This window comes from Vulpes vulpes, chromosome 10 (assembly GCF_048418805.1).
Source record: "Vulpes vulpes isolate BD-2025 chromosome 10, VulVul3, whole genome shotgun sequence".
Taxonomy (NCBI): domain Eukaryota; kingdom Metazoa; phylum Chordata; class Mammalia; order Carnivora; family Canidae; genus Vulpes; species Vulpes vulpes.
The window spans coordinates 41147422-41175071 of record NC_132789.1 but is presented as its reverse complement, the minus strand read 5'-3'; the positions used below and the strand labels follow the sequence as shown (position 1 = coordinate 41175071).

The 27650-nt window shown below is 53.8% G+C and overlaps 1 protein-coding gene across 2 annotated transcripts; it reads right to left on the bottom strand.

The window, feature by feature from the left end:
- Positions 1 to 1039: 1039 nt before the first annotated feature.
- On the bottom strand, positions 1040 to 16051 carry HEYL (hes related family bHLH transcription factor with YRPW motif like). 2 transcript variants are annotated; one of them, XM_025983701.2, is made up of 5 exons: positions 15889 to 16051; positions 9652 to 9718; positions 8348 to 8431; positions 7341 to 7422; positions 1040 to 3901 (listed from the first exon to the last, which is right to left on the bottom strand). In XM_025983701.2, exons 1-5 carry the CDS (start codon positions 15966 to 15968, stop codon positions 3234 to 3236), a joined length of 981 nt encoding a protein of 326 aa, XP_025839486.1. In that variant the 5' UTR covers positions 15969 to 16051; the 3' UTR covers positions 1040 to 3233. The 2 variants fall into 2 exon arrangements, with proteins under 2 accessions (XP_025839486.1, XP_072579827.1); XM_072723726.1 differs by having other exon boundaries at positions 9652 to 9714; positions 15889 to 16046.
- Positions 16052 to 27650: the final 11599 nt, after the last annotated feature.

Below are 27650 nucleotides of genomic sequence, written 5' to 3'. Positions count from 1 at the left end.
AAATGTTTGTTAGATTTACTGCAAGCCAAATCCATCAGGGCAAGAGTGAACAATACCTGCTGGCAGGGACGCCTGCTTGCTCTCAGCTGCCAGTGTATGCTTTGGCCAGAACTCCTTACCATTTGCCAGAACTTCCAGTCCCTTGGCCCTGTCTCTCACTTTGCTCTCCAGCCTCGCCCCCAAAGTCGGCCAGTGGGGGGTTCACCTCTAGAAGGCCTGCACCACCCAGCAGCTTGAGTCTGGAAGATTCCTCACCTCCCCAGTTCATTTATTCAACAAATATTTATTGAATACCAACTTAGAGCCAGGTACTGTGCTTGGCACTGGGCACGGGTGGAAAGTAAACCATACATGGTCTCTGGCCTCACAGGGCTTATATGCTGGTGTGGGAGACAGTTGGCCAAGAAGTAAACAAACGGGATGTGCAATGGCAAGTGCCTTATGGGGGGAAAGAATAAGGGACTTTGGGAACAGATGAACTAACTATTCAAGCACAGTAGTCAAGGAAGCCTTCTCTGAGGAGGTGAGTTTAAGCTGAGGCTTGAGGGTAAAGAGCTCAACCATGCAAAAGGTAGAAGAAGGGCATCTGGGCAAGGGAACAGTGTATGCCAAGTCCTGGGGGTGGGAACAGGTTGGAATGTTGAGGAAGTGAAGGAAAGCCAGGGTGGCAGAAGCACAGAGGACAAGATTGGAATTGGCTGGAAGTCAGGTTGGGACCAGAAGAGGAAGAGCTTGGATTTTTTAAATCTTTGGAATAATAGGGTAATAGAGGAAGGATTTATTTGGAATAATAGGGTAATGCAGAGGAAGGGTAATGAAAAAGGGTTCTCATACCAGAGTTGATGCGATATGACTGGTCTGTCTAAAGCGCTCCCTGGTTGCCTTGAGAACTGTGTGACGAAGCAAGAGGGAAGCAAGGTGACCTTGTGGAGGGCAGTGATCTGGGGGCAGGGGCAGTGGCCAGACCACGGTGATAGGCGTGAGTTCAGAGAGAAGTGGATGTACTCCAGAGATATTAAGAAGTAGAATCTTCCAGAGGTTTTTAGAAGAACTAAAACAACTTTATTGGATGCCTGCTACAGCCCCAGAAAGGGGGTAGGAGTCGGGGACACCAGAAAGACTTGGGAATAGAAACAAAGGATACACAAGTCCTCAACCACAAAAACAAATACATCATCACCCCCCACCCCCGACCCCCACCACCATCTCTTAAGGAGAATGAACCCAAGATCAACTCATATGCTGAAAGTCCTGGTCCATTTCCACCTCGTTCAGTGGGGGTCAACAGATTCTTCTGGAATTGGGTCCTAGAAACATGGATATGGGTTTCCCATATTCTCAGCCTGTGAAGTTGCCAAATTGGTCAGGCTCTGCTTCATGCCACCTCCTCTGCCAACCCCTGGGAGCCTGCTGACTTGCCCTGCCCTCCCTGTCCGCCTCCCCCAGGAACACTCGTGGCCGGGGACCCACTCCCTGAAATGATGCCCTCTCTCCCCGCTGCTGCACATCTCAGATGCCTCCGGGAGGACAGATATCTGATCAAACAAACACTGTGCAAAGGATACGCTAGCTCTTCATGCCTCCTGGAGGAATTTGCCTTTTCAAAAGAGATTTCTGGGTCATTTAAGTGATCTCTGCCCTCTGCCCCATTTCTCCAAAAAGGGCCCTTTCCCCCTAGGGTTTTCGCAAATTCTATTTCTGAGCCCAAGGACCTCCTCCTCAATTTAGTCTCTGGGGAGGGTAGTTCCATCAAAGGGCGGGGCTGAAAGCACCTTCCCAGGGGTGACATTCGAAAGAAGTATTTAATAACCAGCGCGAATAAGCACAGAGGAATCGCCAGCTGGAGGATGCCACGGCCTTGGGTAGGCCCAGCGGTCATCAATCAGCACAGGGTCCCAGGAGGAAGCCACACGGGGTGGGGGGGGGGCCTTAGAGGTGCTCAAGAAAAGCAGATATTTGCCAACAAGCACAAAAGTGGTTCTACATTTTAACAACTGGTCTGGCAACACTGGCCCAGCTGAACGTCAGTCCCGGGTCTGCCCCAATCTCGTCCAGTCTCCACTGTCCCACTGGGAATGGTCGCCAGGCCACCATTTGTTCCCTCTGCTAGAGGAGAAGCGGCCAGGGCCCGGGTCATGAAACGGCCTCCGAGTGGAGCCGGCTGCGTAGCATCCTGGGGGAACAGGATCTCAGGCCCTTGACCCACCGTGTGACCTTGAAGGGCCGAGAGCCGCCTCTGACTGTCCTTCCTCTCGCCCCTCCTTGCGGTTATTTTTGTCCAGCCGGACAGCCCTTGGCTGTCCCACAGTCTGGGCTCTGTGAGCCGGATGGAAACCAGGCAGCACAGACGTCTGGGGCTGAGTCCCAAGGGGGCTCCTCTCAGGGCGTCATCACATGGGAACCTGACCCTCCGCGCCGTGCACCCAAACAGGGACCGTGCATCTGGAGGATGGCGACGGTGCGAGAGGCAGGGAGCTGGGTTCTCTGCTCAATCCTGGCTCTTGTCCGGGAGCACCGTCTCAGGCCCAGTGGTTAAGGACGCCCTGTGTTAGAGCCTAATTGCTGCCCGGAAACCTCCTGTCTCTATGCAGGGAACTGTGTGTCAGCTGGAGGGTAGGTGTCTGCAGTGAGGAAGATGGCCCGAGCAGGCCCTCCTGGGCCCCTAACCCCGGGCCTTGGGTGTGGTGCACAGCGGGGGCCCGTCCTGTGGTCGCTGCCATGGGGTGGGCAGGGGCAGACGGGGTTCCCCAGAGACTGCTCTGCGGCCCCTGCCTGGTTGCTGTCTCCGGAAGTGAGGCAGACACTAGGTTCAGGCCCTGGGGCCTGGGAAGGCTGCACCAGTCAATCACTGCCCAGGCTGGGTTCTGAGCTCTCCAGGCAAGCAGCCTGCCTGAAGCCCTGTTCCCAGTCCTTAGGTTCATGCCTGCTGCCCCCCATGTGCAGGGGCAGGAGAGAGTCTGGGCAAAGCTTGTGGGGGCTCTCCTAGGACTTGTTTGTCCCAAGTAAGGAATGAGACCAGGCTTCAGAGATCGGAAGAGCTCCAGGAGAGCTGGGTCGACAAGCCGGGCCGGGCAACCAGGAGGGGAGATGGGCCGAGGGGAAAGGGGCCTCTGATGGGTGAGGAAGGTGCCTTCACAGATAGGTGAGCCAGGCCAGGGAGCAGGGCAGGAGACAGCACTTGTTTTTAGAGCTCCTGGAAAAAGAACCCTCCTCACGCCTGGGGAGAAACCAGGTCAGAAAGCCCCGATTTCAGTGATTTCAGAGACCCAGGAGGGGCAGAGCACTCCTGGCCTCCCAGCTGCCCCCGGGGAAGAGGGCCTGGTGGCAGGAACGGCCACATAAGTGGGGGACCCCACGATGCCAGGGGGCACAGGGGAAGAAGATCGTAGGAGGGGTGCCACATGGTTGCTCCTGGCAGCCCTGATGCTGGGTGCCACGGGCAGGGGGGCAGCTGGCCTCTCCAGGGGGCGGGCCCTCCGCGTGGAAGATGCCCCTCGACTGGGCAGCAAATTCCTCCGGGCTGGCAGGACGGCGCCCGCGGCTCTGCGCACAGGAGGGGTTCGGAGCGCTGGGATGGGGTAAGCCAGAGAGGAGGCGCTGGGGAGGATGGGACCGGGCACTCTTCCCAGGATGGTGAGCTGGTTGCTCGGGGCTGACAGCCCAGGACAGCTATGGAAGAAGGACCAGGGCCAGGCAGGGAAGGCCAGGGGGCCAGTGGGAGTGGGAGCAGGCTCCATCTCGGCTGCGTAGCTGTTGAGATGTGAGAGAAGACGAATCCGGACGGGGTCTGCACGGCTGCTCGGCCCTTCCAGGACCCCCAGGTACCTGATGACCTCGGTGAGGCACTCCCGAAAACCGATGCTCCGGAAGTCCACCGCCAGGGCCCGGGCATCAAAGAATCCTGCAAAGCGAGGCGTGATGAGGGCCTGCCAGGTGGGGGGCAAGTGCTGATCCTGGGGTCACACCCATGTGGCCTTGGGCATGCCACCCACCTCACCTCTCTGAGCCCCAGTCTCCACATCTGTAAAGTGGGAATAGTCACCCCTACCTGGGCTAGAGGGGGTGCATAGTGAGGATCAAATGAATTCCCTGAACTCCGAGGCATGATCAAATCTAGAGTATCGTTTTCTTTTTTTTCTTTTTTTTTTTTTAATTTTTTTTTATTTATGGTAGTCACACACAGAGAGAGAGAGAGAGGCAGAGACACAGGCAGAGGGAGAAGCAGGCTCCATGCACCGGGAGCCCAACGTGGGATTCGATCCCGGGTCTCCAGGATCGCGCCCTGGGGGCCAAAGGCAGGCGCTAAACCGCTGCGCCACCCAGGGATCCCTAGAGTATCGTTTTCATCGAAATTCATGATCAATGCAGAGAAAAACTTGGCGACCAAGATGTCATTTAAGCGGACGCTTGCCAGGTGTGAAAGGCCTGTGCCTGCGGAAGTGTAGAGCAACCCTGCCTGCTGGCAGGGGTGGATGGTGGGAGGTGGCGGCTTCAGCCATCAGAGCAATCAGAGCTGGGGCTCTCCTCAGAGAAGGCGACACAGTGTCACATTGAAGCCTGAGGTCTCTGGAGGCCAGGAGAGCTGAGTTCAAATCCCAGCCCTGCCACCTAACCAGCTGCCCGACTGTGGACACATCTTGAAGCCTCAATTTCCCTGACTGTCAGATGGGCGTATGGTAATGATGGTTGCACCAGGGCGGTGAGAGTGAGATTGAATGCAACAGTGCCCAGAAATAGTCCATGAACTCAAGGTTAGCCATCATTTACACCTGACCCTTGAACAACATGGGGGCTGGGGGCACTGATCCTCCCCCAGCACAATTGAAAACCGAGGAAATTTTTTACTCCTCCCCAAAAAACTAGTAGTGAGAACCACCAGAGATCACTTTTTACTGTGATAGCAATTTACTGGGGAGACAAAGGGCTCAGGGGGAGATGAGGAGGGCCACACAGCGTCTTAAGCAGATACTCGCAGCACCCGAGCTCACCCCAATAGCATCAGGAGGGGGCTAGGAAATTATCACTGTAGTACAGTAGGTATAGACTACGGTTAACTTTAGGCCGTTAGGATTAGACTGCATCTCTCCATTTACACTTCTCTCCACTGCAATTGGCACCATGTGTGTGGTCTGTGTTTGTGTGAGGAAGTTTTGATATAGTAATATCGATGTGGGACTTGATCCCGGATCCTGGGATCACACCCTGAGGCGAAGGCAGATGCCCAACTGCTGAGCCACCCAGGCATCCCAGCAATTTTTTTTTCAAACAGTTGCAAATCTCCAAAAATGTTTCCACTTAGGTCAAAAACTGCGTGTAAGCAGACTGGCACTATTCAAATCTGTGTTGTTCAAGGGTCAACCGCATACCACTGGTGTGGCTCCTGTTGGCATCTGAGTTTGTCCGCTAGCCTGAGGGCAGTCAGGAAAGCAGGACCCCACTCTGGTCCCCAGCTGCCGCCATCAGGCTGGGCTCCTCAGGTTGGTGTCAGTGAGGTCTGACCCGATGGATTGTCCACCGAGGTATTTCGTTCTTGCTGCCTTTCCACCTGCCCCTCTCCAAAGCCACCTTTTGTGCAAAGACAGAATAGGGGGCACCTGGGTGGCTCAGTGGTTGAGTGCCTTTGGCTCAGGTCCTGATCCTGGGGTCCCGGGATCGAGTCCCAAATTGGGCTCCCCACAGGGAGCCCGCTTCTCCCTCTGCAGGTGTCTCTGCCTCTCTCTGTGTGTCTTGCATGAATAAATAAATAAAATCTTAAAAAAATAAAAAAGACAGAACAGCCTCCATGGGCACTGGCCTCATGACTCTGGCAGCAAATATCTGGTCCCTGGTTCATGGCTGAAGCTCCCACAGAGGGACAGGCAAGGCCTCACTCTGCTGAATACTTAGCTATGTGACTTGGAATAAATCCCTTCAGTTTTTGCGTTTGCTACTCTTTTCCAAAAAACATTTTCTGAGTTCCTAGGAAGTACTCAATTTGCATGATCTGATTTAATTCCCAGGAAAATAATCCTATCATTATTCCCATTTCAGAGATGAGAACACTGAGGCATAGAGAAGTTAAATCCTTTGTCAAAGGCCACAAAGCTAGCAAGTAAGCAAGTAATAGAACCAAATCCACAATTCATGGGATTCGAATCAATTCAATTCAGGATTCTAACCCAAAGCCAGTGCTCTAAGCCACAGGCCTGTCCTCCCGTTAGCTCTTGGCAAGAGAAGGGTGATGCCAACAACCCCCAGCCTCAAGATTCTTGTCAGAATCAGATGAGATAACATTGGTGGAAGCACTTTGAAACTATAAAATGCTGGCCAAAATATTAGTCACTATTTTTCTTTGAACCGGATAACCGTACATGTAGTTGGAAAGATCTCTCCCGCTGGTTGATTAGAATCAGAAGTTTTCACTGTTGGCCACGCATTCCTTTGGCAGAAGTTCTCAAAGTGACCACCTGCATCAGGGTCATCGGGCGTGCTTGCTAAACTTGCAAATTCCTAAACTCCAGGCCAGGCCTCCTGGCTCAGAATCTCTGGGGTGCGCCCCAGGGCTGTCTGTCCCAGGACGATACTGCGGCTCACTGAAGCCTGAGAGGCACCAGGCTGGGTCACTTGAAATGCACCTGCCCCCTCCAAAGGTGGCCAAGTTAAGGTTTCAGGACTTTGGTCTTTGTGGCCTAGGTCTGTGGCGCTTTCAAGATTTCTCAATTGTGAAATCACCAAAATATACAGCGAGGCTCCATGTACACAGAATTTCCATCTGTCCCGAAGTCTTTTTAAAGCCATAGTTTCATGACTTCACTATAACAGACCAGCTCAAAATAACGGCACGAGTTAACATTTGTGTTCTACTACGATCCCACTACAGATCTTCAACCGTGAGCACGACACGTGATCCCAGCGCTGCTCAGGACACAGTGTGACCCCAGCACCAGCTCAGAAGGCACACCACTGGACGGCTGTGGCTAAACAACTCAGGCAGGCCCCTCCCAGGGTTTCAACGGGGATCCCAGTGAGAATGAGTTCATTCAGGCTAATGCTTGAGGAGGGTGGGGACTAAGGTGGGGGACCCCACACAGGGACAGAGTTCCTCCAAGGGCTAAAGCTAGAAGGAGCGGAGTTGAGGACACGGTTGGGACCAATGGGGACACTGCCAGTGGAGAGGGCAATGCTGAGAGAGGAGACAAGCTATGTGACTGCTGCTCCTGGGCCCTGCTCCAGCCCCACCACAGACCGTGGGCTCCGGGAGGGCAGGGACCACGGCTACTTTGCTCACTAGTGGCCCCGCAGGGCCTCGCCCCCAAGTATTTGTTTCATGAATGACTCCTGGGAGAGAAGAGCATCGGTACCTGTCCCACCAGTGGCGTGGAGCATTTTCAAGTGATCCACTGTCATCTGCAGGACCTCAGCCTTCTCCAGCTTGGAGGAGCCCTGTGTGTACAAAAGACAGAGAGTGAAGGCCTCCAGCGGGCTTCTCACTCACCTCCCTGTGGTGTCATCAGCCCTTATCGCCTCAATGTCCCCGTCTTCCTCCCACCCCACCTCTGCCTGCAGTTGGGTTTCTGCTTCCGCCAACATCTCCCAAACGAACAGATTCTCTTCGCTCCCATTTTAGTCTGCATGCCCACCGCACTGCTGAGCATCCTTCCCCGAAACCCCTCCTTCCCTGGACTTCCACGACACCGCTTTTTCTGGCTTCTTCATTCACCTTGCTTTGCCTGTCCCTTAAATTGGGGCTGCTCCCCAGTGGGTGCTGGCTCCCTTTCCTCACTCGGCACATTCTCCCCGGGAGGTCTCAGCTACCTCCGTGGCTTCTGTGTACCATCACCAGAATGCCACTCTGCGTACCCACCGCCTCCTAGACCAGCTTTCCTGGGAATCTGACCTCACACTCACCACACCCAAGACCTAGCTCATCGTCTTAGCCCCAAAGCACTTGCTCTTCCTCTATTCTCTCTCTCGAGCAATGTCTGCTATGCCTCTAGCACCCTGGTCTCGCAGGTGAAACCTGAGAGTCAGACTCTCCACTCGAGCTCCTGAGGGCAGGTACCAGGCCTAGGCCACGGCTGGGCCATGCTCAGTTTCCTTACTTGGGCAACAGGCATGATCATCCCTACCTTTGGGATCATTTTGAGAGTTCCTTTCCGTGGGATGATGGACCTAAAGCCACCACATGTGAGACACCAGGGTAAACACCACTTTCCATTCCCTTTCTCCCTAGCCAGTGACCGGTATTAGCAAACGGGGCACCAGCACTTCAGGCAGCTGCTCCCAATCAATACGCCTGCCACGCAGAATGGACCTTATCTGCCACTTGCATGGAGTTTCCTCCAGCGCGGTCAGGAATGTCACATACCTGTTTCTCAAAAGCGGTGGGGACCAAGCGCCGCAACTCAGAAAGGCTGCTGTTGATGCGGTCCCGGCGCCGCTTCTCTATGATCTGTAACACAACGACAGGAATTTACTCGCGGGCTCTTCGCCAGCTTCCAATGGGCTTTGATGGACACTGACTCATACCTTCCCTCATCATATTTTTGTGAGGGAGAGAAATCTGTTCTGACTTTATGGAGGAGGATACTGAGGCTCAGAGAGGGGTGGTGACTTGCTCAATTAGGGTCACACACAGCAGGGAGGCACAAAGCTGGGGGTGGAATTCGGATCTCTTGTCTTGGTCTGTAGGAGTGACATTCCAAATAATTAGCCATAGGTACAAGCAGGGGACTGAGCAATGAGAACAGGGACACTGGGGCAGCCCAGGTGGCTCAGCGGTTTAGCGCTGCCTTTAGCCCTGGGTGTGACCCTGGAGACCCATGGAGCCTGCTTCTCCCTCTGCCTGTGTCTCTGCCTCTTTCTCTCTGTGTGTGTCTCTCATGAATAAATAAATAAAATCTTTTTAAAAATTAATAATAAAAAAAAAAGAACAGGGACACTGGCCATAGCCCTGCAGCAGGCCCTGGAGATGCCTGCAGGCCAAGATGACCCCTTCAGTGGCTGGGTTGGGAAGAGGCATTGCTTCCAGCTGGGAAGGCCTCTCATTCACACGACCTCATTCTCACCTCACCTACTAGGAGCAGAATGCTGATAGCAGGGCAGACGTTATGACCCCCCCCCCCCCATTTTTACAGATAAAGACGGGAGCTGGAAGGAAGTGGTTTGTCTAAGTGAGGGGCAGGGCTGGTGTCTGCCACATTCCAGGTCTTTGGACACCCAGGGCAGAAGCACAGTGGCATCCTGGGGGCAGAGGTGGCACTGGGATGAGGTGGCCAAGACCCAGCTGGGAAACCGCTTTCTTCTGACCCCTTCCTCCATCCCGCAGCACACCCCAGAGGAAATGTAAGTTCTGGGCTCACTGGGAGAGATGAGGGGAAAGGGCTGTGTGTCAGGTGTTGTCCTGAGTGTATTACATTAATTCATTTAATCTTCAAAACAGCCCTGTGAGGTAGGCATGCTCATTGGTTCAGGTACACAGTTGAAGAAATGAGGCACAGAAAGGTTAAGGGACTTGTGCAAAGTCTCTCTGCTGGCCACTGGCGGAGTCAGGATTTGCACTCGGAGTCAGTCTAGATGGGGGTGATGTTTCTGACCAGGGTTCTCCAGGCCAGGCCTCTGGGGACTCAGGGCAAAGATCCGTTGGGCAGCTCTGCTGGAACAATCACTCACCCCTCTGCGTTTCTTCCTGGCTTGCATCTGTGAAGGGCTGGGGGTGGACAGCGGCCTGGCCATCTGGCTGCAGAAGAAGAGAAAGGCTGATTTTTCAGAGCTCAGGGACCATCTCCTTGGCCTGGGCTGACCTTGGAGGACACTGGGATGTGGGCGGGCACAGTCCCCTCTTGGGCAGGTCGTGGTCTCCCCCCAACCACACCCAGGGCCATGGGGCTGCGGGGTACTCCCAGGCTCCCAGGCAGGGAAGCAGCGCAGGGCAGGCGTGGGTGGGGGCCCATCGCTCCCCCCTCTAAGTCTCCCCTGCACTCAGTGTCCCACCCCAGGGTGGGTGGGCTGGGCTCTTGGCCTGCCGGCCCTCACCCCTGCCCCTTGCCCCTCGCCCCCCCACCCCGCCCCTGTCCCTCGCCGCCCCTGCCCCTGCCCCTGCCCCTCGCCGCGGGCGTCGGGGAACCGCAGCCGGCCGCCGCGCTCCTGCAACCCGATCCCGGGCGGGGCGGGCGAGGGCACGGGCGGCGGCGGCGGGGCCGGGCCGGCGGGTTGGGTTTCAGAGGGAGCCGCTGGGAAGAGCGTGGAAAGAGCAGATGCCGCCGCTTCCCACGGGCCGGGCGCGCCCGCCGCCGCCCTCCGCCCCGCCGGCAGCTGCCGCCTCCTCCCACGCAGCGCGGCCCGGCGGGGGGGGGGGGGCGCATCTGGGTCACAGGCCCCCTCGGACCCTCGGGCCGCCGCCCCGGCCCCCCAGGCCCCAGCCCCGCATCGCGGCCCCCCCCCCCAGGCCTGGCCCCCGGCTTTGCTCGCACCCGGAGTCCCCATCACCCAGGCGCAGCCCCGGGGGGCGGGGGGGGGGGGCTTTCCTGCCCAGACTGACCGGAATGAAATCTCCAGCCCAGCCCTCGCCCCGCTAACGGTTCCTGCTTCAGAGGTTCTCCCAGAGTGGAAGGGATTCGCAGGGTGGCACTGAGGGCCATTCACCCGGCCAGCACCCCGGAGGCCCCCACCCCGCTCCAGGGCTGGACTGCAGGCGGCAGCCAGGCCCCAGCCGTCCACACAGCTCCCAGGGGGCCATGCCCTACCAACAAATAACTTTAGACAAGACTCCCCTGCTGCTTCAGAATGCAAGATGCCACACATCTGAACAGGGACCCATGAGCTTGCCTCCACCTCCACTGCCACCCCTGGTCTCTCCCCTGGGCCCCCATCTCAGCCAAAGCATTCCTTCTCTCAGTTCCACGGGGCCACCTGGCTACCACTACTTTTGGGTCCTCTTCTGTCCTCACCCACCTCATCCAGACCTGCCCATTCCATGTCTAAGATACATCTCACCTCTGTCCTGCTTATTTCCACTGCTGCCCAGAGGACTAAACCTCTATCATCTCTCACCTGGACAGCTGCAAGAGTCTATTGCTGGGTCCCTTTGCACCCCTTTCCCAAACCCCTACAAACAGGCACAGTGATCATTTAAACGCGCACATCTGATTTTGTCTATCTCTTAAAACTTCCTAGGGCCTTCCCCATGCTTTAAGGATCAAGGCCGCCATCTTTCAGGTGGCCCAGCTGGCTCCTGTCACCTCCTAGACTCCAATCACCTTTGCTCTTTGTGCTCCAGCCTATGAATGCACTAAGTTCTTCGTGTGGTTGCACACACTATTTCCCTCGCCTAGAATTCTCTGGTGCAGCCTGTCTACCCACCTAGTCCCAGCCTCTTTGCCTAGTACTTTCTACCACCATATAGATCTCAACTCAACTGTCACCTTCCTAGGGGGGGGCCTTTTCTGACATTCCCCCTCCCACTAAATAGCCCCTGCTCTACCCTCTCCTAGCATCCTGCGTTCATAGCATGTATACCCATTTGTTGTTTTATCTTTATATTTTTGTTTTTTATTTATATGATTATTTGACTAATGTCTCTCTCTCCACCAAGTGTGTAAGTTCCCTGAGGTCACGAACCATGTCTGTCTGTCTCATTTACCACTGTAGCCCCAGCACCCAGCAAGTGCTTGGAGCACAGCAGGGCCCATGTTGAGCTCCCTCCTCCTGTCCCATCTTTGGCATCACTGAGGAACAGAGAAGTGACACCACAAAAGCTACCTCCTACCTCCTAGGCCTTTGTGGAATGGGGGCCTCTGTGGCTCACCGGGAGGGTCCCAGCCTATGTGACTACCCTCTTGGCATGAGAGGTTAGATCATTTTCATTAACTGCTCAAAGAGAGAGAGAAGGTTACCGGAGAGTCCACATCAACAGTGATCAAATCCCACTGCTGTGTCCCTGGATTTGTCCAGCTACATCTGGAAAGGGATATCTCCTTCCAAACACCTGGATGAGAAGGACTGTTAAGAGGCCTATGAAGCTCCTGAGAGGGATGGTGCAGCGAGCTAGGCCCAGGGCTCAGATGGCCAGATCCTGAGATCTGTAGGGCAGCTTGTTTACAAAGCTACACTCAGGACAAGCCCCAAGAGCCAAGGGATACTAAAACATGGCCTTTGTCCCCCGCCCCGGGCTGGATAAGGAGTCTCTAGGGGTATTGGGTTAGCACTGCACACGTCACTGCCCCTCAGCCTGATCCCTCCTCGGGGACTATCTGTTGGAGGCTGACGCACTCCTTGCAGGGCATGGTGGCTTTGCTATCCCTTTTTCTATTCTTCTGGTCACTTGTTCTCTGCACTATTATCCCTCTTTTCTGACTCCCATATCTCACAGGCAAACCTCATTCCACAGTTGTCTTGGCATTGCTGCGCATATTTCCTTCCTCGGAGCCTAACAAAAACCCCATTTTACAGATGAGGATGCTGAGGCTTGGAGACTCAAGGCAGCTTGCCCAGCCTACACAGCTGCTGAGGAGCAAAGCCGGCATGGGAATCCATGTCTTCTGGCTCCAAATTCAGCATTGTTTTCCCTCCTAATTCCTATTTCCTGTCTGTCTGAATAGCCCTCCAGTCCCCTTATCCTTAAAGCTCCCAAGAGCTCAACCAGAGCTCACTTCCAGGCTGTGATCTGGCCCTGACACTGGGGGGAGGTGTGAGAGCTTCTTGTCTGAGAGTCTGAAAATAAGGCACACCTTCACAGACCCAGAGAAGATATGCCGACCACCAAGATCTGCCCCATGGGCTTCGAGTGGTCCCTAGCCAGATTTCTGGGGAGGTCTCTTTGGGGGGAGGCAGCTTTCTAGGTGGTCTGGCTGCCAGTCCTGACTGCTCTCAGCACTCATCCTCAGGCTCCCCCTTAGGGACTCCCCCCATGGAACCCTTGCAGATGACCCCACTCATTTTGCATGAACCAAAGACAAAATCATGGTATTCCCAATGAAGGGTTTTCAGGAGTGCTGAGCCCATTTGTAAAATAAAGAAACTGAGAGGGGAAGGGTCTGTTCCAGGCCACACAGCAAATTAGAGGAAATTCCAGAATTGGAGCCAAGTCTACTGACTTTTAATCCAGTGCTCTTCCCAGTGCACCCCAAATCATCACATAGCCAGTACTCCTTGTTCTAGACAGTACTTCCACATTTACTTGTCTCCTTTATTGCACAACGGCCCTGTGAATTAAGTATTATTGAGGCTATTTCACATTAGGAAAAAATAATCATTTGATAGATGGAGTGACAGAGACACAAAGAGTTAAGAATCGTGCCCAGCAAGTCAAGTCTTTGGGCTTCTAGTCTTTTCATTAGACCATGCTGCCTTGTGACCATAACACCCTCCCACTGAATGGTGACCCCTTCAAGAGCAGCACTTGTTGGAAATTACCTTGGGCTACATCAGGGAGCTGTGCACTTTAGGTACATTTATTTCCTCATGGAAGGCTCACTCTGTGAGGTAGGTATTAGCATCCTTGTTTTATAAGGGAGAAAACTCAAGTTCAGAAATGCCCAAGTTAATGGTAGTGAGACTCAAACTCAGGTCTATCTGACTTCAAAGGCCACCATGTGCCTTAAATCCTGTAGGAAAGACCCACAGATCTCCACCCAGTGCCTGACACATGACAGGTGTTCACTGAATGTTCACAGAAGGGGAGGGGAGAGAGAGGCTGTACTCTCAGTTGGGACCCAGCATTTGTCAGAGGGGGGCTGGGTTCAGATAGGAGATCTGTGGGTGATTTTCTCATATGGGCCAAGATGCCACCACCAGGCAGATGCCCACAGTGACAATGGAACATGCCCTGCTCCTTATTCTCACATCTCTGAGTGTGGGGGATTTGCGCCCTGCCTCTGACCCCAGGGAGGCCGGCTGCCCCAGTCCTGTGGCCCTTGCCACTGTTTATCTGGCTTTCTTTGTACATGAAGCTCTTCTTCTCTGAGAGTTCCCTGAGGGCAGAGGCTTAGCAGGATACATCTGGGCCCCCCACACCCAGCCCAGGGTCTGGGCCACAGCAGGCATCGTTCAGCACGCCCTGAATTGAAGCATTGATGTCTGCTGGGGGGGGGGGGGGGGGAGGGCCCTTTGGTGAGTGCTACAAAGAGGGGTCTATAAGTCAGCCTCTGCCAGATGTCCAACGGCTTTCTCTGCTCTGAGAGGGTCTGCTCCTCTAAGAATCTAGACAGTCTCTAAAAATGGGCTCGGCTAAATGGACAAAATGCTGTATGGGAAAAATCTGCCCACTGATCCTTTATGCCATTGCCCAAATGCCTCCACCTTCAAGAAGCCCTCCCTGATGCCTTTGGTTGTAAGTGACCTCTCCCTGCTTCGGTGCCCTCACAGCCCACAATCTGTCTCCCCTTCCATCTTCCATCCTTTGCCATGGTCTTTGACCTGGCAGGTCACTGGCTGAACTACAAATTCTTGGAAGACAGAGCCAGCTCTCTGGCATCAGCTTTGTGCCTCTGATTGATGAAGACCCAATGACATTGAATTTGAGAGCCCCCCTCCACCACCAGCACGTGGTGCTAGGCGCTTCCCCTGCTCCTAGCAGGCTCAGACTCAGAGAATTGCCTCTCTAAATAGAAGTTTCTGCTAAACCATTTAAGAATGCTAATAAGTTGCATGGGGAATTGTATTATATACCCCCAAAACTAATTAATGTACAAGATGCAGGGGGGATACCTATTGCCTCATCTCCTGTTATAAGCTATAAATACTTGGAAGCTGGTGGCATTTTACTAGGATTTGTGATTGAGGTAGGATCTCCTCCTGGTCTCAGAAAACTGGAGTCATTGAAATTATGAAATCTCCTCAAAAACATCCCTAAGAATGAGCCGAATCCCCCTTTCAAATCTGTTCTGGAAAGTCAGGTTTGGATGAACTAGGGAGATCAGATAGCCCCCTGTCTTTCCCACTCCATGTCCTCCTTTTATTTTATTGATGAGGAAACGGGCTCTGAAAGAGAAAGCAATGTCCCAATGCCTACATGGTGAGTTGCTGACAGATTTGGGGCTGGGACTCAGCCCCGCAGACTCCCACTCAGTCCTTGCTGCTCTTTCAGGGCTCTGAGTATCACATGTTGGGTGCCTGACATGAATTAAACATTTGCTATGTGCTAACCCTGTGACATACATCATCTTATTAGATTTTCCCAATAAACCTATGAGATCAGTTCTGTTATTTATACCCATTTCACCGATGAGGAAAGTGACGCTTAGATTGCTCACAGAACTGGGTGAAGTAGCAGAACTGTACCAGCGGAGTTTGTTGTACAGACTTGAAGCAAGTCGAATTATTTACCAAGAGCTGAAAGACGCTGGCAGCAGGGTGTGCGTTAGAAAGAGTGTTGGAATTGGAGTCTAGGCCCCTGCACTGAAAGTCAGCTATTATTTTCTTTGGTACCAAAACCTTAATTCCAAAGTCCAGTTGGCTCAAGGGAGGGGAGGTTTTTCTTCCCCCTTTTGTGTACTCCATGGACAGTGCACCCAAGCTAGGGTAGAACAGAGAAAGTACGGCTATTCCGCTTTCTCAGCGGATTCCGGACAGGGGGTTTCCTAAGATCTTCAGGGAAAACTCCTCCCCAATAGCCTCCACCTGGCTCATCTATAGAAAGACGGTCACCAACTGGGAGTGAGACCCCAGAGCTGAACTCCACTTCCATCCCGGGCCCCTGAGCCTAAGTGGCCCAGGGCGCAGAGGATCCAGGCTCTCGTGCGAGTGGTGGCCCACGCTGCCCTCCCGCCCCCCACTCCCCCCTCCCACCCCCACCCACACACACCTGCGGGCCGTCGCCCACACCTGCATCTCCTGAGGCCCTGGGGAGGACTAGTCCCCGGCCCCCCCGAACCCGTCCGGGCACTCCCGGTACCCCGTCCCCGCCCTCACCTCAGCTCGCCCTCGCGGCCCACGTCGATGGGTCCGTCGGACTCGCTGTCAGAGCCGCTGGGCTCCCTTGGCCGCTTCATGGCGAGCGCAGGCTCTGGGTCTCCGCGGGACCGTGCGGGCTCCCGGCCGGGAAGCTGGGCCCCGCCCCGGCCCCGCCCGGCCCCGCCCCGGCCCCGCCCCCTTTCCCAGGGCCCTCTCCTGCGCCGCAGCCCCCGGCGCCCCGGCGCCCCCTCGCCCCCGCGGTGACGCGCAGGCCGAGCCGTGGGAAGGCCCCGGGCGGTCACCGCCCCCTCCGACGGCTGGGAGGTCCGGCTCCGCTCCGCCGCCCTGGCCGCCGCGCGCTGGGTGGCCTTGGGCAGGTGCCCTTGGATGCTCCCCCCCACCGCTGGGGAAGCCAGGGGTCCCCGTCTGTCCCCGGTTCGCCCGGGTCTATGGGGGCGCCGCCCCGGCCCCGCGATGCCCCAATTTCTGCAAGGATCGAGGGGGCCAGCTCCTGCCTCCTGGGGTTCTGGGGGAGGCAGACACATTGGGTTTGGTGAGGTTGGTGGGGGTGGCCGTGGCCTGATCCTTGACAAGAGTCCCCCAGCAGCTTTTCCCATAGGGGTCCGAAGCATGTGGAATTGCGTGTGTGTTGGAGGGGACAGGAAAGACTCCGACATGAGAGAGGCGGCTATCATCCCCCCCAGGGGACGGCTGGAGTAGCCGCAGCACCGCCGCTCTGGCCAAGAGAACCAGACTGGGTGATGGGGGTGGCGGGTGTCCCTGGGAATCAGTTCCCGGTTACCAGAGGCGGTGCTGACCTGGGTGGGCAAGGACACAGGAGAGGGCTCCATTCCCAAAGCTGTGGCAAAGCCTCAAAAAAGGGGATGGGGAAGGGGTAAGACTCCCTTCCTGGGTCCCCTCACACAACAGACCAAGCTGTTCACTGGATGGGGGGACTCCAGCTGGGAAGGGAGACTCAAGGAAGATTCTCAGGGATTCACCAGCCATCCTCCTGGCCCAGTACCTCAGGGAGGCATCTAGGGCTCAGAAGGAAGCAGAATGGGAGCAGCCTGGAAGATGGACCATAAGGGCCGGGAGGACAGGGGAAGGTCTTGATGTGGTGGGTCAGACCCCAAAGAAGTCTGTCCCCTTCATCTGCCCACCAGGACACAGAGGAAGCCACCCCTTCACTTGGGAGAATACGGTTGGTCATCTGAGAATAACTGCAGTTTCAAGACCTGCTTGGGGACACTTGCTTACAGTAGTGTGAAATAACATTCCTCTGCCCCTTTCCCCCACATGTCCACAGACAAGGCCAAGTAAAACTCACACATACACGCTCTGATACGTGGGTGCACTCATCCCATATGCCCGTAGCACTCACACACCTACTATGGGCACAGACCAGTGGAGTGGCAATCTCAACCAACACAGAAGTTGCACAATGCATGCGCTCCCTGGAAAGACAAAAATCAAAGATGCCACCAGATACCTGCCCTGTGTAATGACTCAGATGGCAAGGCCTGGCAGTGGAGCAGATTTGCAGGGGAAGGTGAGGGGCATGTTCATGTGAGATGCCCCAGGTCATCAAAATGGGATGCACAGTTAAACAGGGGAACTGGAGTGCAGAAAAGGTGTAAGCTGGATATTTATTTTTTTTTAATTTTTATTTATTTATGATAGTCACAGAGAGATAGAGAGAGAGGCAGAGACACAGGCTCCATGCACTGGGAGCCCGATGTGGGATTCGATCCCGGGTCTCCAGGATCGCGCCCTGGGCCAAAGGCAGGCGCCAAACCGCTGCGCCACCCAGGGATCCCTGGATATTTAAATCTGGAAGTCATTAGGTAATAGGTGGCACTTAAAACTACGGGGGTAGACAGATTACCCAGAGAGTAAGTGTGGATGGAGACAGAGGAGGGGTCTAGCTAAACAGTTAACAGGTGGGTGCTTATTACCCCTGAAAATGTTTTGTGAGTATTAACTCATTTAATTCAGGACAGCTCTATAAAGTAGTAATATTATATCATTCCCATCTTACAAATGAGAAATGAAGACACTGAGAGGTGGAGTAACTCTACCTAAAATAATGGACAAGGAATAGGGGCTCCTGGGTGGCTCAACTGCTGAGAATCTGATTCTTAATTTTGGCTCAGGTTGTGATCTCAGGGTCCTGGGATAGAGCCCCTGCATCAGGCTCTATGCTCAGTGGGGAGTCTGCTTGAGATTCTCTCTCTCTCTCTCTCTCTGTCTCTCTCTCGCCTCTACCCCTGCTTGTATTCTCTCTCTCTCTAAAATAAATAAATAAATCTTTTTTTAAAAAAAAAAGGACAGGAAGTTAAATGGAAGGCCTGGAATTCCACAAGACAATTGGGTTCCAGAACCAAACCATTAGGCTTTATTACCTTGTATAGCTCTTGAACATTAGGCTCTCTTACCCAGTACTGAGCCTAGAGCTATGCCATCAATACCAGAGCCATGAGATACACACAGCTACTAAGCACTTGAAATGTGGCTGGTCTAAACTGCTGAGTGTAGCGAGTGTGAAGTCACACCAGAATTGAAAGAGAGAGAGAGAGAGGGATCCCTGGGTGGCGCAGTGGTTTGGCGCCTGCCTTTGGCCCAGGGCACGATCGAGTCCCACATCGGGCTCCTGGTGCATGGAGCCTGCTTCTCCCTCTGCCTGTGTCTCTGCCCCCCCCTCTCTCTCTCTCTGTGACTATCATAAATAAATAAATTTTAGAAAAAGAGAGAGAGAGAGAGAGAAGGAAGGTAGAAAGGAAAGAAATCTTATTGATATATTTTATTTTATTTTATTATTTTGACAGAGGGAACACAGCAGAGGGAGGGGCAGGCAGAGAGAGAGAAAGAAAGGGAGAATGAGGGGCTGATGAGGGGCTCGATCCCCGAACCCCGTGATCATGACCTGAGCTGAAGGCAGACACTTAGCTGACTGAACCACCCAGCCACCCTTCATTGATATTCTTATTATTGATTAACATGTTAAGATGATAATACTTTGTACATATTGGATTAAATAAAATATTGTTAAAATTAACTTCTTTTTTTTGATGTGGCTACTAGAAAAATTTTTGTATATGCAACTCTTGTATTTCTTTTGAATAGTGCTAATCTAGTTCAGTTTCTTAACCTCAGCACATGTGGGGCTGGAAGATTCTTTACTGTGGGAGCTGTTCTGTGCATTGTAGGATATTCAGCAGCATCCTTGGCCTCTCTACTCACTGAATGCCAGTAGTACTTGCCCCACTTAAAAGTGTCCTTAGATTATATGTCCCCCTAGAGGAGAAACCACTGCTGGCTGAAAACCCCTGGCCTAGGGAAACCCCAACATTAGGTGTTGAGTGGGAGAGAAAGAGGTGTCAGAGGACACTGAGAAGGAACAGCCAGGGAGGTGAAGGAGGCTCAAGGGGGGGCGTTACAGCAGCCAGAAGAGTGTTTCAAGTACTTGGTCATGATCATTTAAAATATCAGTCAACTCATGTCACTTCCTGCTCCAAACCATCCATAGGTTTGCCATCACATTTGGAATAAAATGCCAACTGCCAGCCATAGTCTCTACGTAGGGTGACTACATAACTTGTCATCTAAACCTGGGGCGCCCCTGAGAGCGAAAGGAGGCAATAGTAATGACTATGCTGGGACAGCCCAAAGGCATTGGGATGTGCATGGTCACCCTAAGCGCTGGCCCCTGGCCCTGCCTTGGTCACTCAGCCACTAGAGCCTTCCTGCCATTCCATCACGATTCATGTTTGTTGCTACCACGGGGCTTTACATTTGTTGTTCCCCCTTCCTGGACCCCTCTTCCTCCACATCTTCTTAGATACCTCACTCCATTCTGGACTTTGCTCAAATATGCCATCCTCAGAGATGCCCCTCCTAACCTCCTGTCTAAAATAGCCACCAAGGGGCACCTGGGTGTGTCTCATGAATAAATAAATAAAATATTTTTTTAAACCTTTAAAATCTTAAAAAATATATTTTATTTATTCATTCATGAGAGACACAGAGAGAGAGGCAGAGACACAGGCAGAGGGAGAAGCAGGATCCATGCAGGGGGCCTGATATGGGACTCGATCCCGGGACTCCAGGATCGCACCCTGGGCTGAAGGTAGGCACTTAACTGCTGAGCCACCCAGGTGTCCCATAAATAAATAAAATCTTTAAAAATAAAATAAAACAAAATAGCCACCAATCCCCACAGTAGCTCTGTGGTCTTTCTCTCTTACTTTACAGCATCTATTAATATCATGGACATTATATTATGTATATATTATGTATGTTGATGTTTTTGTTTATTGTCCGTGTCCCCAACCAGACGATAAACCCATTGAGGGCAGAGATGGGTCCCTTTGGTTTAAGGCTGACTCTCCAGGGCCCAGCACAGTGCCTGGCATGTAGTACGTTGCAACAAATAAATACTGGTTGGCGGAAGATTAAGCTTGGGCAATAGCTGGAGGGAGATGTAGCATCCAGGGTTTGCTTGCTTTTGTTTTCATTTTGCTTCAAGATGGGAAAGAGTGGGGTATGAATCCAGCAGCAAGAACTTTTATGAAAAGGCTTCCATCTTGACTGTGAAGTTCCTGGAGGTAGGAATCATTTTTGTTGTTCACGACCATGTCCCTTCATACCTAGGAAAGTGCCCAGCACATGGTGCACATCCTACAATATTTATAAAATAAATAATGATGATGATGATAACAAAATTTTATTACACTCACCATAGTCCAGGCACCATACGTTGTATTTTGACATCTATTAACTCATTTAATAAACCTCACCCCAATCCCAATAATCGAGGTTATTATGACTTTCTGTTACAGTCCCATCTTATTGAGGCACAGGGAAGTTAAGTAACTTCCCCCAAGGTCACACAGCCAGTAAGGGGTAGAGCTGGGATTCTACACAGGGAGGCTGGTGCCCGAATCCACACTGGTAGCCACTGCATCCTGCATTAGTGTGAGGTAGGCTCCTGCGTTAGGCCAGGCAGTAGGTACTGGCTTTGAGGGGGAAGAGGAAGGAACAAACCCAAGGGATGCTGGATTCCCATCTGGGTAACTTGAGGGGGTGAAGGTGCCAGGCACTAGTGTGGCCATTCTGTTTGAGAGACCCATGGAAACCCAGGAGGAGGAGTCGGAGAGAGGTCTGGACTGGAGTAGAGACTGAAGCAAAGCGAGAGGAAGAGACCCAGGATAGAGCCCTGGGGAACAACAGCCAGAGAAACTCTGGGAAGAAGGAGAAAATCAGGCCGAGGGGCCAAGGCCAGAGAAGGCCAAGAACGAGCCCTCGGTCACCAGTCCTGAGACTCGGAGGAAGATATGCAATCACAAAGTCACAGAGGCCTTGGCATGAATGGAGGAGGCAAGGCAGGGGCCGGGATCAGCAAGTGCCAGAGGGGTATAGAGGCAGTTTTGAAGAAGAAGTAAGAGAGCCCCCCACAAGGCCTCAGGAGAATTTGCTTGTGACTCAGGGGGGTCAGTAGTAGGCAGAAGGGTGAGCCCTGGGGAGCCCAGGAGTAGTCCAAAGGCAACGAGGCAGAGAGGGCACCTCTACTCTCCCCATACCCCCGGTCCCCTTACCCCAGAGCAGAGCAAGCAGGGAGATTTCCAGAAGCAGGTTTCAGCTCCAGCTCAATGTCTGGTCTCCAGCAGCAGTCCCCCCATCTCCTCTCGGGGCTGGTATGCAGATTCCTGAGTGGACATGGCCCGGCCTCCAATTAGTTGGGTTGCATGAGACCTCTGCTGGGCCAGGCACCGAGCCCCTGACTATTGGGGGGTGATGGTATCTGGGGAGGGGGCTCCCAAAGGAGAGGGTGGCAGTTGGGAATTGCTAGCTGGATGGTAATTTTTGTCAGGCTCTGGGACATAAAGGTAGGACCCAGGTCAGGTTTGCTCACCGTCACCTCTCCAGTGCCTAGCAATGTATGGCACTTAGTGGGTGTTTGGTAAATATTGGCAGGGTGTCTAGTGATGGAGAGGGGATCTGGGGGGCTCCTGAGGTCCTCTACCTTCTTTGTAGAGGAGGTGATGACTGGCTCCTTGGCAAACAGCAGAGTCCCAGTGGGCGTGATCCTGAGCCAGGGCTTGGCGGGGAGATGGTAAGGAGGGAGGGCTGGAGCACCCAGGTGCCACTCAGTCTCCCCTCTGTAGGGCCTTGCCTCCCTGCTTTGTGTCTGGGGGACACCGAGACCCACAGAGGGGCAGAAACATCCCTCGAGTCTCGCAGTGAGGCAGGAGGTGAGGCCTTTCTGTACCTCGGTTTGCTTATCTGTGAAATAGGATGATAACGAAGCTACTCACTGCCTAGGCTGGTTGTGAGGGTTCAATGAGGTAAGATGCATAGAACAGAGCCTGGTGTTCGCTTGGCAATGTCAGCACTGGGGCTACGTCTCTATCTCCGTGCATTTCCTCCCAGGACGAGTCACCTGCTTCTGGGGTTTTACCTCCTATAAGCCAATGGTCCCCAAATTCGTATCTAACAGAGACGAGCTTTTTTCCTGAGCTTTGGACCCATATATCCGACGGCCCAGAGGCTTTCTCCTTCTATTCTTATTGGTGTACTGATGTTCCAAGATCCAGCAGGGTGTGCTGGGCCTGCCTGGGCCTCCCCGGGCTCTCTGTGCCGAGGCCCCCACGCACAGGGCTCCCAGCCCAGATGTCAAGCATCCCCATCACCACTTTCCTGCCTGCTGCTCGGTCCTGAGAACCATCTGAGCCTCCTCGCCTCACCCCCTCCCTGACCCCTGCTCGTCCCAGGCCCTTCCTGTCCTCCCCTTGCCCTCCTCCCCTGCTCCCCTGGGACCTATCAGCGCTCACTCTCCACCTCCACAGCTGCCACCACAGCTGGTCCCTGACAGAATGTGCAGCTGCTGAGAGCCACATGTGCAGAACAGGCAGTGCGCGGCTACCCCTGGGGCCACGCGGGGGTGGGGGGTGGGACCATCTGTCTGTGTCTGTTGGTCCATCCACTACACACACACACACACACACACACACACACGCCTGACCTCCTTCTCGAAGGATGGTGGTGGACAGTATCCATTTGGTCCCTTTCTCTGTTCCTGGGCTGAAGCATTCATGCTCCCTCTATGGGGGTCCAGTGGTCCCAGCTTGGGGTCCCTGAGGGCACACTGGCTGGACTGGTCCAGCGCCCCTGTGTGCAGGCAGCCCAAGGCCAACCCCCCCCACCCCCCCAGGCTGCAGAAGTCCAGGATGGCGGCCTGGGTGATCAGAGCCTCCCTTTCTTTCCCAGCCCCTGGGGGGTGGCCTGCAGTGGAGGAAGCCAGAGGCCTCAGACACATTCCAGAGCCTCCTGGGCAGCGCCTGAGGCTCCAGAGGAGTCTCAGCCCTGGGGCGGCGCCAGCGGCATCTGTCCTGGTTCCCACACTCTGGCCTCTGGAATCTCCACAAATTTCTCTTCCATGTGCGCATGATGTCAGCAGGACAAGGACACTGGGGTTGGAGAGGAGCCGAGGAGGCTATGCTCCCTGAAGTCTCATGGCCGTGGGGAGTCGGGCTGGGGGAAAGCCCACCCAGTAAGGGGAGGATGGCTTGGCCTCTCACTCCCAAGCCCAGTGCATTCCCATCAGAGCCCCTTGCCATCTCCAGAGCCTCAGTTTCCTCATCTGTAAAAGGGAAATAAGACAAGCAGCTATCTCCTAAGTGTAATATGGAGGCTATAACATCTTGACCCTTGATGAAGAGCCTTCATGGTCCAGGCACAGCTCCCTCTTTCACCACTCCCCTGACCTCCATCCCGGTCCTGCCCTTTCTCATATGTTTTAGAACACATAACATAGGTTCATAATTCTGAGTCCATATCCTGTCCAGCTTGAAAGCCCTTTCCTTTCTCTATCCAGAAAACTCCTACTGAGTCTTCAGAACCCAGCAGATGAGTCCCTGTCCAAGAAGCCTGTCCAGCCTCCCTTGGGCACTGGCACTGCCTCTCTGTGGTCCTATGATTCCCTCTACGGCAGGCTGATCTTCCCAAACAGCGCTCCCCGATGTCTATTTACCTCCCCGATGAGGCTCTCAGGAAGCTGCCTTCCTGGGGCTGATGGCCATGCTCAGGAGCCCAGGCAGGGCGTCCACAACTTGCGGGTGTCAGAGTATAATCAGGACATGGCTCTCGGCCTGGCCCTCACCCTGATGCTACCAGGTGGAGCTTCCTACCCATCTCTACTGGTCTGGTCTTAACAGGAGGAAATAGCAGCTTAGTCCTTCCCAGCTGCCAAAGCATTTCTTACACCCAGGAAACAGCCACTGTGTCCCTTCCCCCCACCCAGGGCAGCCAAGCCAAAACCACACTGTACAGATGGGGAAAACTAAAGTCCAGGCAAAAGAAATTAGCAGTAAAGACTGCATTTAGAACTCAGGGCTCCCACCCCAGGCTAAGGCCCCAAGTCCCTTTTGCCTGCTACCCCTAATTCCCTTTTGGAGTTCAGAGCTGGGAAGTGATAATGGGCTCAGGCCTGCAGGGCCCCACTGGGTTGAGTGGCCCTGTGGCCCACAGAGGGTGTGTTGGCTCAGGTCTTCCAGGAGGCAGGTGCTGAGGTGATGTAGAGGTACAGATTTACTGGGGAGGGATCGGGGGAGGGAGCAGGAGTAAGTGGGAAGAGCCTCTGAGCTCCATGGAGGCCCGACACCTGTGAAGGAGACGGGGCAGGAGGGGAGATTACGCCAGAAGAGCTCAGACTGCCCTGCAGCTCTGACAAGGTCTTGGTCAAGCCCGGAGTAGAGATTACCCATCAGGGGAGTCCCTGTGCGAGCAGAGACAGCTCTGGTCTCTCCATGGTGCCCAGTCACCAACCGGGAGCAGCCCATGGAGACCCTGCCATCCGTCTGCTTCCCAAAAGTCACAATGGAGCCAAGTGACAGCAGCTGGGGGCTGTTGGCTGATGACATGCCGTGCAGCAGCTTCTCCTGAGGACATGACGAAGTGATGGACCCCCCCCCTCAGCAGCCCCAGAGGCTCTGTGCTTTGCAAAGTCACCCAGCCAGTGGGCAGGTGACAAGGCACACTCCTGGGGTGTGGCCGTCCTATCCTAACCTTTAAACCACTTAGGGGCACCCAGGTGGCTCAGGAGTTGAGCGTCTGCCTTCGGCCCAGGCCGTGATCCCGGGGTCCTGGGTTTGAGTCCTGCATTGGGCTCCCCACAGGGAGCCTGCTTCTCCCTCTGCCTGTCTCTCTCTCTCTCTCTCTCTCTCTCTCTGTGCCTCTCATGAATAAATAAATAAAATCTTTTTAAAAAAATAAATAAACCACTTGGATCATCACAGGGCTTCAGTGCGGGGAGGTGGGGGGCTGCCAGAGGAATGAAAGAATGAAGATTCAGAGACAGTGAGGTGCACACGTGATGTTCCAAACTGAGTGTGAAGCAGCAGCCTGGCATTACAGGTCCTTTCCACATCCGCCACCGTGTGTCCTCAGATGAGCGGCTGCTCCCAACACGTGGCTTTCACCCTTGCAAGGTGGGACGAGCCGGCCTCACTCACGCCTCCCTGTTCAGATCCAAAAACCATGGGGGCAAGTGGGGACCAGTGGTTTTGTTTCTGCAAACCCGGCTCTGCTTCCTACAGAGGAGCCCATCAAAGGCCACCCCAGAACTTTCCCCCTGGTGTAACCCCAGGGGCAGAATGTCATTCTTACTGCCTTTGAGGTTTCAGGGGCTTGGGGGGACATCTAAACTAACAAAGAAAGCTCAAATTTTATGCGTGTTTTATCCAAAAACTATACACGAGAGAGAGTCAGTTCTAGTGTAGCACTGAAGATATATAGACAACTTGAGTCTACATCAAACTCTGCTATGGGCCGTCGGTGAGTTACTTTACCTCCCTGAGCCTCAGTTTTCTCCTCATAAAGTGGGATAATAATAGTGCCCACTTCGTAGGGTTACTGTGAGGATCAAATACATCGATTTATAGAAAGTGTGTAGAACAATCTATTTACTGTTACGACATAAATTGGTCATTTGGTCCATGAATAACCTGTTTATTAAAATTTTTTTTTTTTACTGGCTTACTGGCAAATAAAGCTGACTACCAGTAAGGAAGAGGAGAGAAAGGCAAAGAAAGAGAATGCTCAGTCCGCGGGCCTCAGCTCTCTGTTCTTTCAGCTTTGCAGGTTGACAAGTGAGGGCAGAACAGAGGAAAGAGGATTAGGTCTGTGTTTCCTCCATCCCCTTGTTTCGAGGCACAGTCCTGTCTCTTCCATGTTGTGGGTTGTTTTTTTTTTTTCTTTTCTCCCAAATCCAGTCCGAGATCCTGCCAGAAAGTGGAGGATTCAGTTATGGCATCAGAAGGTTGAGTCCGATCGCTCGAGGCCCGGGCAGGAAGGTGTGGCGTCACCCCCTGTCCCACCACCCATCGCACCCCTGCCCTTTCCCTCGCCTGAGACCTGGCCCATGGGCTACACCCGGCGTGAGCAGCTCTGGTACCGCCGGCCTTACGGACATCCCAAGAGCTTCACAGCGAGATCGAGACATCTCAGAACACCAAGTTTCCATGGTGTTCCCAAGTAGGTGACTGCAGGGCCCCTGAAAGAATCTGCTGGACCGGAGGTATGAGGATGGATGTGGATGAGAAGCCACATTTCTCCTTCTCCCTGGTGACTGGCTGGGAAGGTGGGGAGCTTCAGGTAGGAGAACCAAGGAGGCACATTTGGGTCTAGTCCTGCCTGGAGGCTGGGGATCGGCCAAGCTACCCTTGGAGGCCTCTCTTGAGGCCAGGAGGACGGGACTATAATGATACGTGGGAGTCAACCTCCAAGACAGCCCGGTCTGTCTCCACCTGCTGGTGTCCACACCCTGCATAGTTCCCGCCCACACTGGATCAGGCTGGTGTGCGTGATCCACAGCACATGGTAGAGATGATGATGTGTCACTTCTGAGGCCGGGTCTTCAAAGATAGTTTTTGTTGTTGTTGTTTGTTTTTTTTAAAGAGTTTATTTATTTGAGAGAGAACACGAGCAGTGGGGAGCAGCAGAGGGAGAGGAGAAGCAGGCTCCTTGCGGGGAGCCCGATGTGGGACTCGATCCCAGGATCCCAGCATCACGACCTGAGCTGAAGGCAGATGTTCAACCACTGAGCCACCCAAGGTGCCCCTAAAGAGAGGTTTTTTTTTTTTCCTTAAGATTTTATTTATTTATTTATTTATTTATTTATTTATTTATTTATTTATTCATGAGAGAGAGAGAGAGAGAGAGGCAGAGACATAGGCAGAGGCAGAAGCAGGCTCCATGCAGGAAGCCCGATGTGAGGACTCCATCTGGGGTCTCCAGGATCCCGCCCTGGGATGAAGGCGGCGTTAAACTGCTGAGCCACTGGGGCTGCCCGCCCAAAGAGAGTTTTAAAGTAAGCTTGCCTTGCTTTCTCTTCGATTCCTCTGGGAGAAGCCATAGCTATGTCATGAGGACACTTGAGCAACCCCGTGGCTAACTGCCAACAGCCATGTGCGTGAGCCACCTTGGAAGCACATCCTCCAGCTCCGGCCAAGCCTTCAGGTGACTTCCGCCCAAGCCGACAGCTTGGGCTTGAGGGGGGACAACCTCACGAGACGCTCTGAGCAAAAACCACCCAGCCAAGCTGCTGCTAGATTCCAGCCCCGCAGAACCTATGAGATCATAAATGCTTGTTGCTGTAAGCTGCTAAGTTAGTTGGGGCAATTTGTTACACGGCAACAGATAGCTAATGTGCCATAGGACTCCCATGCCTTTGGTTTCCTACCCAGAGGGGTGATCCTTTGGTGATCCTTTTAGGTGACATA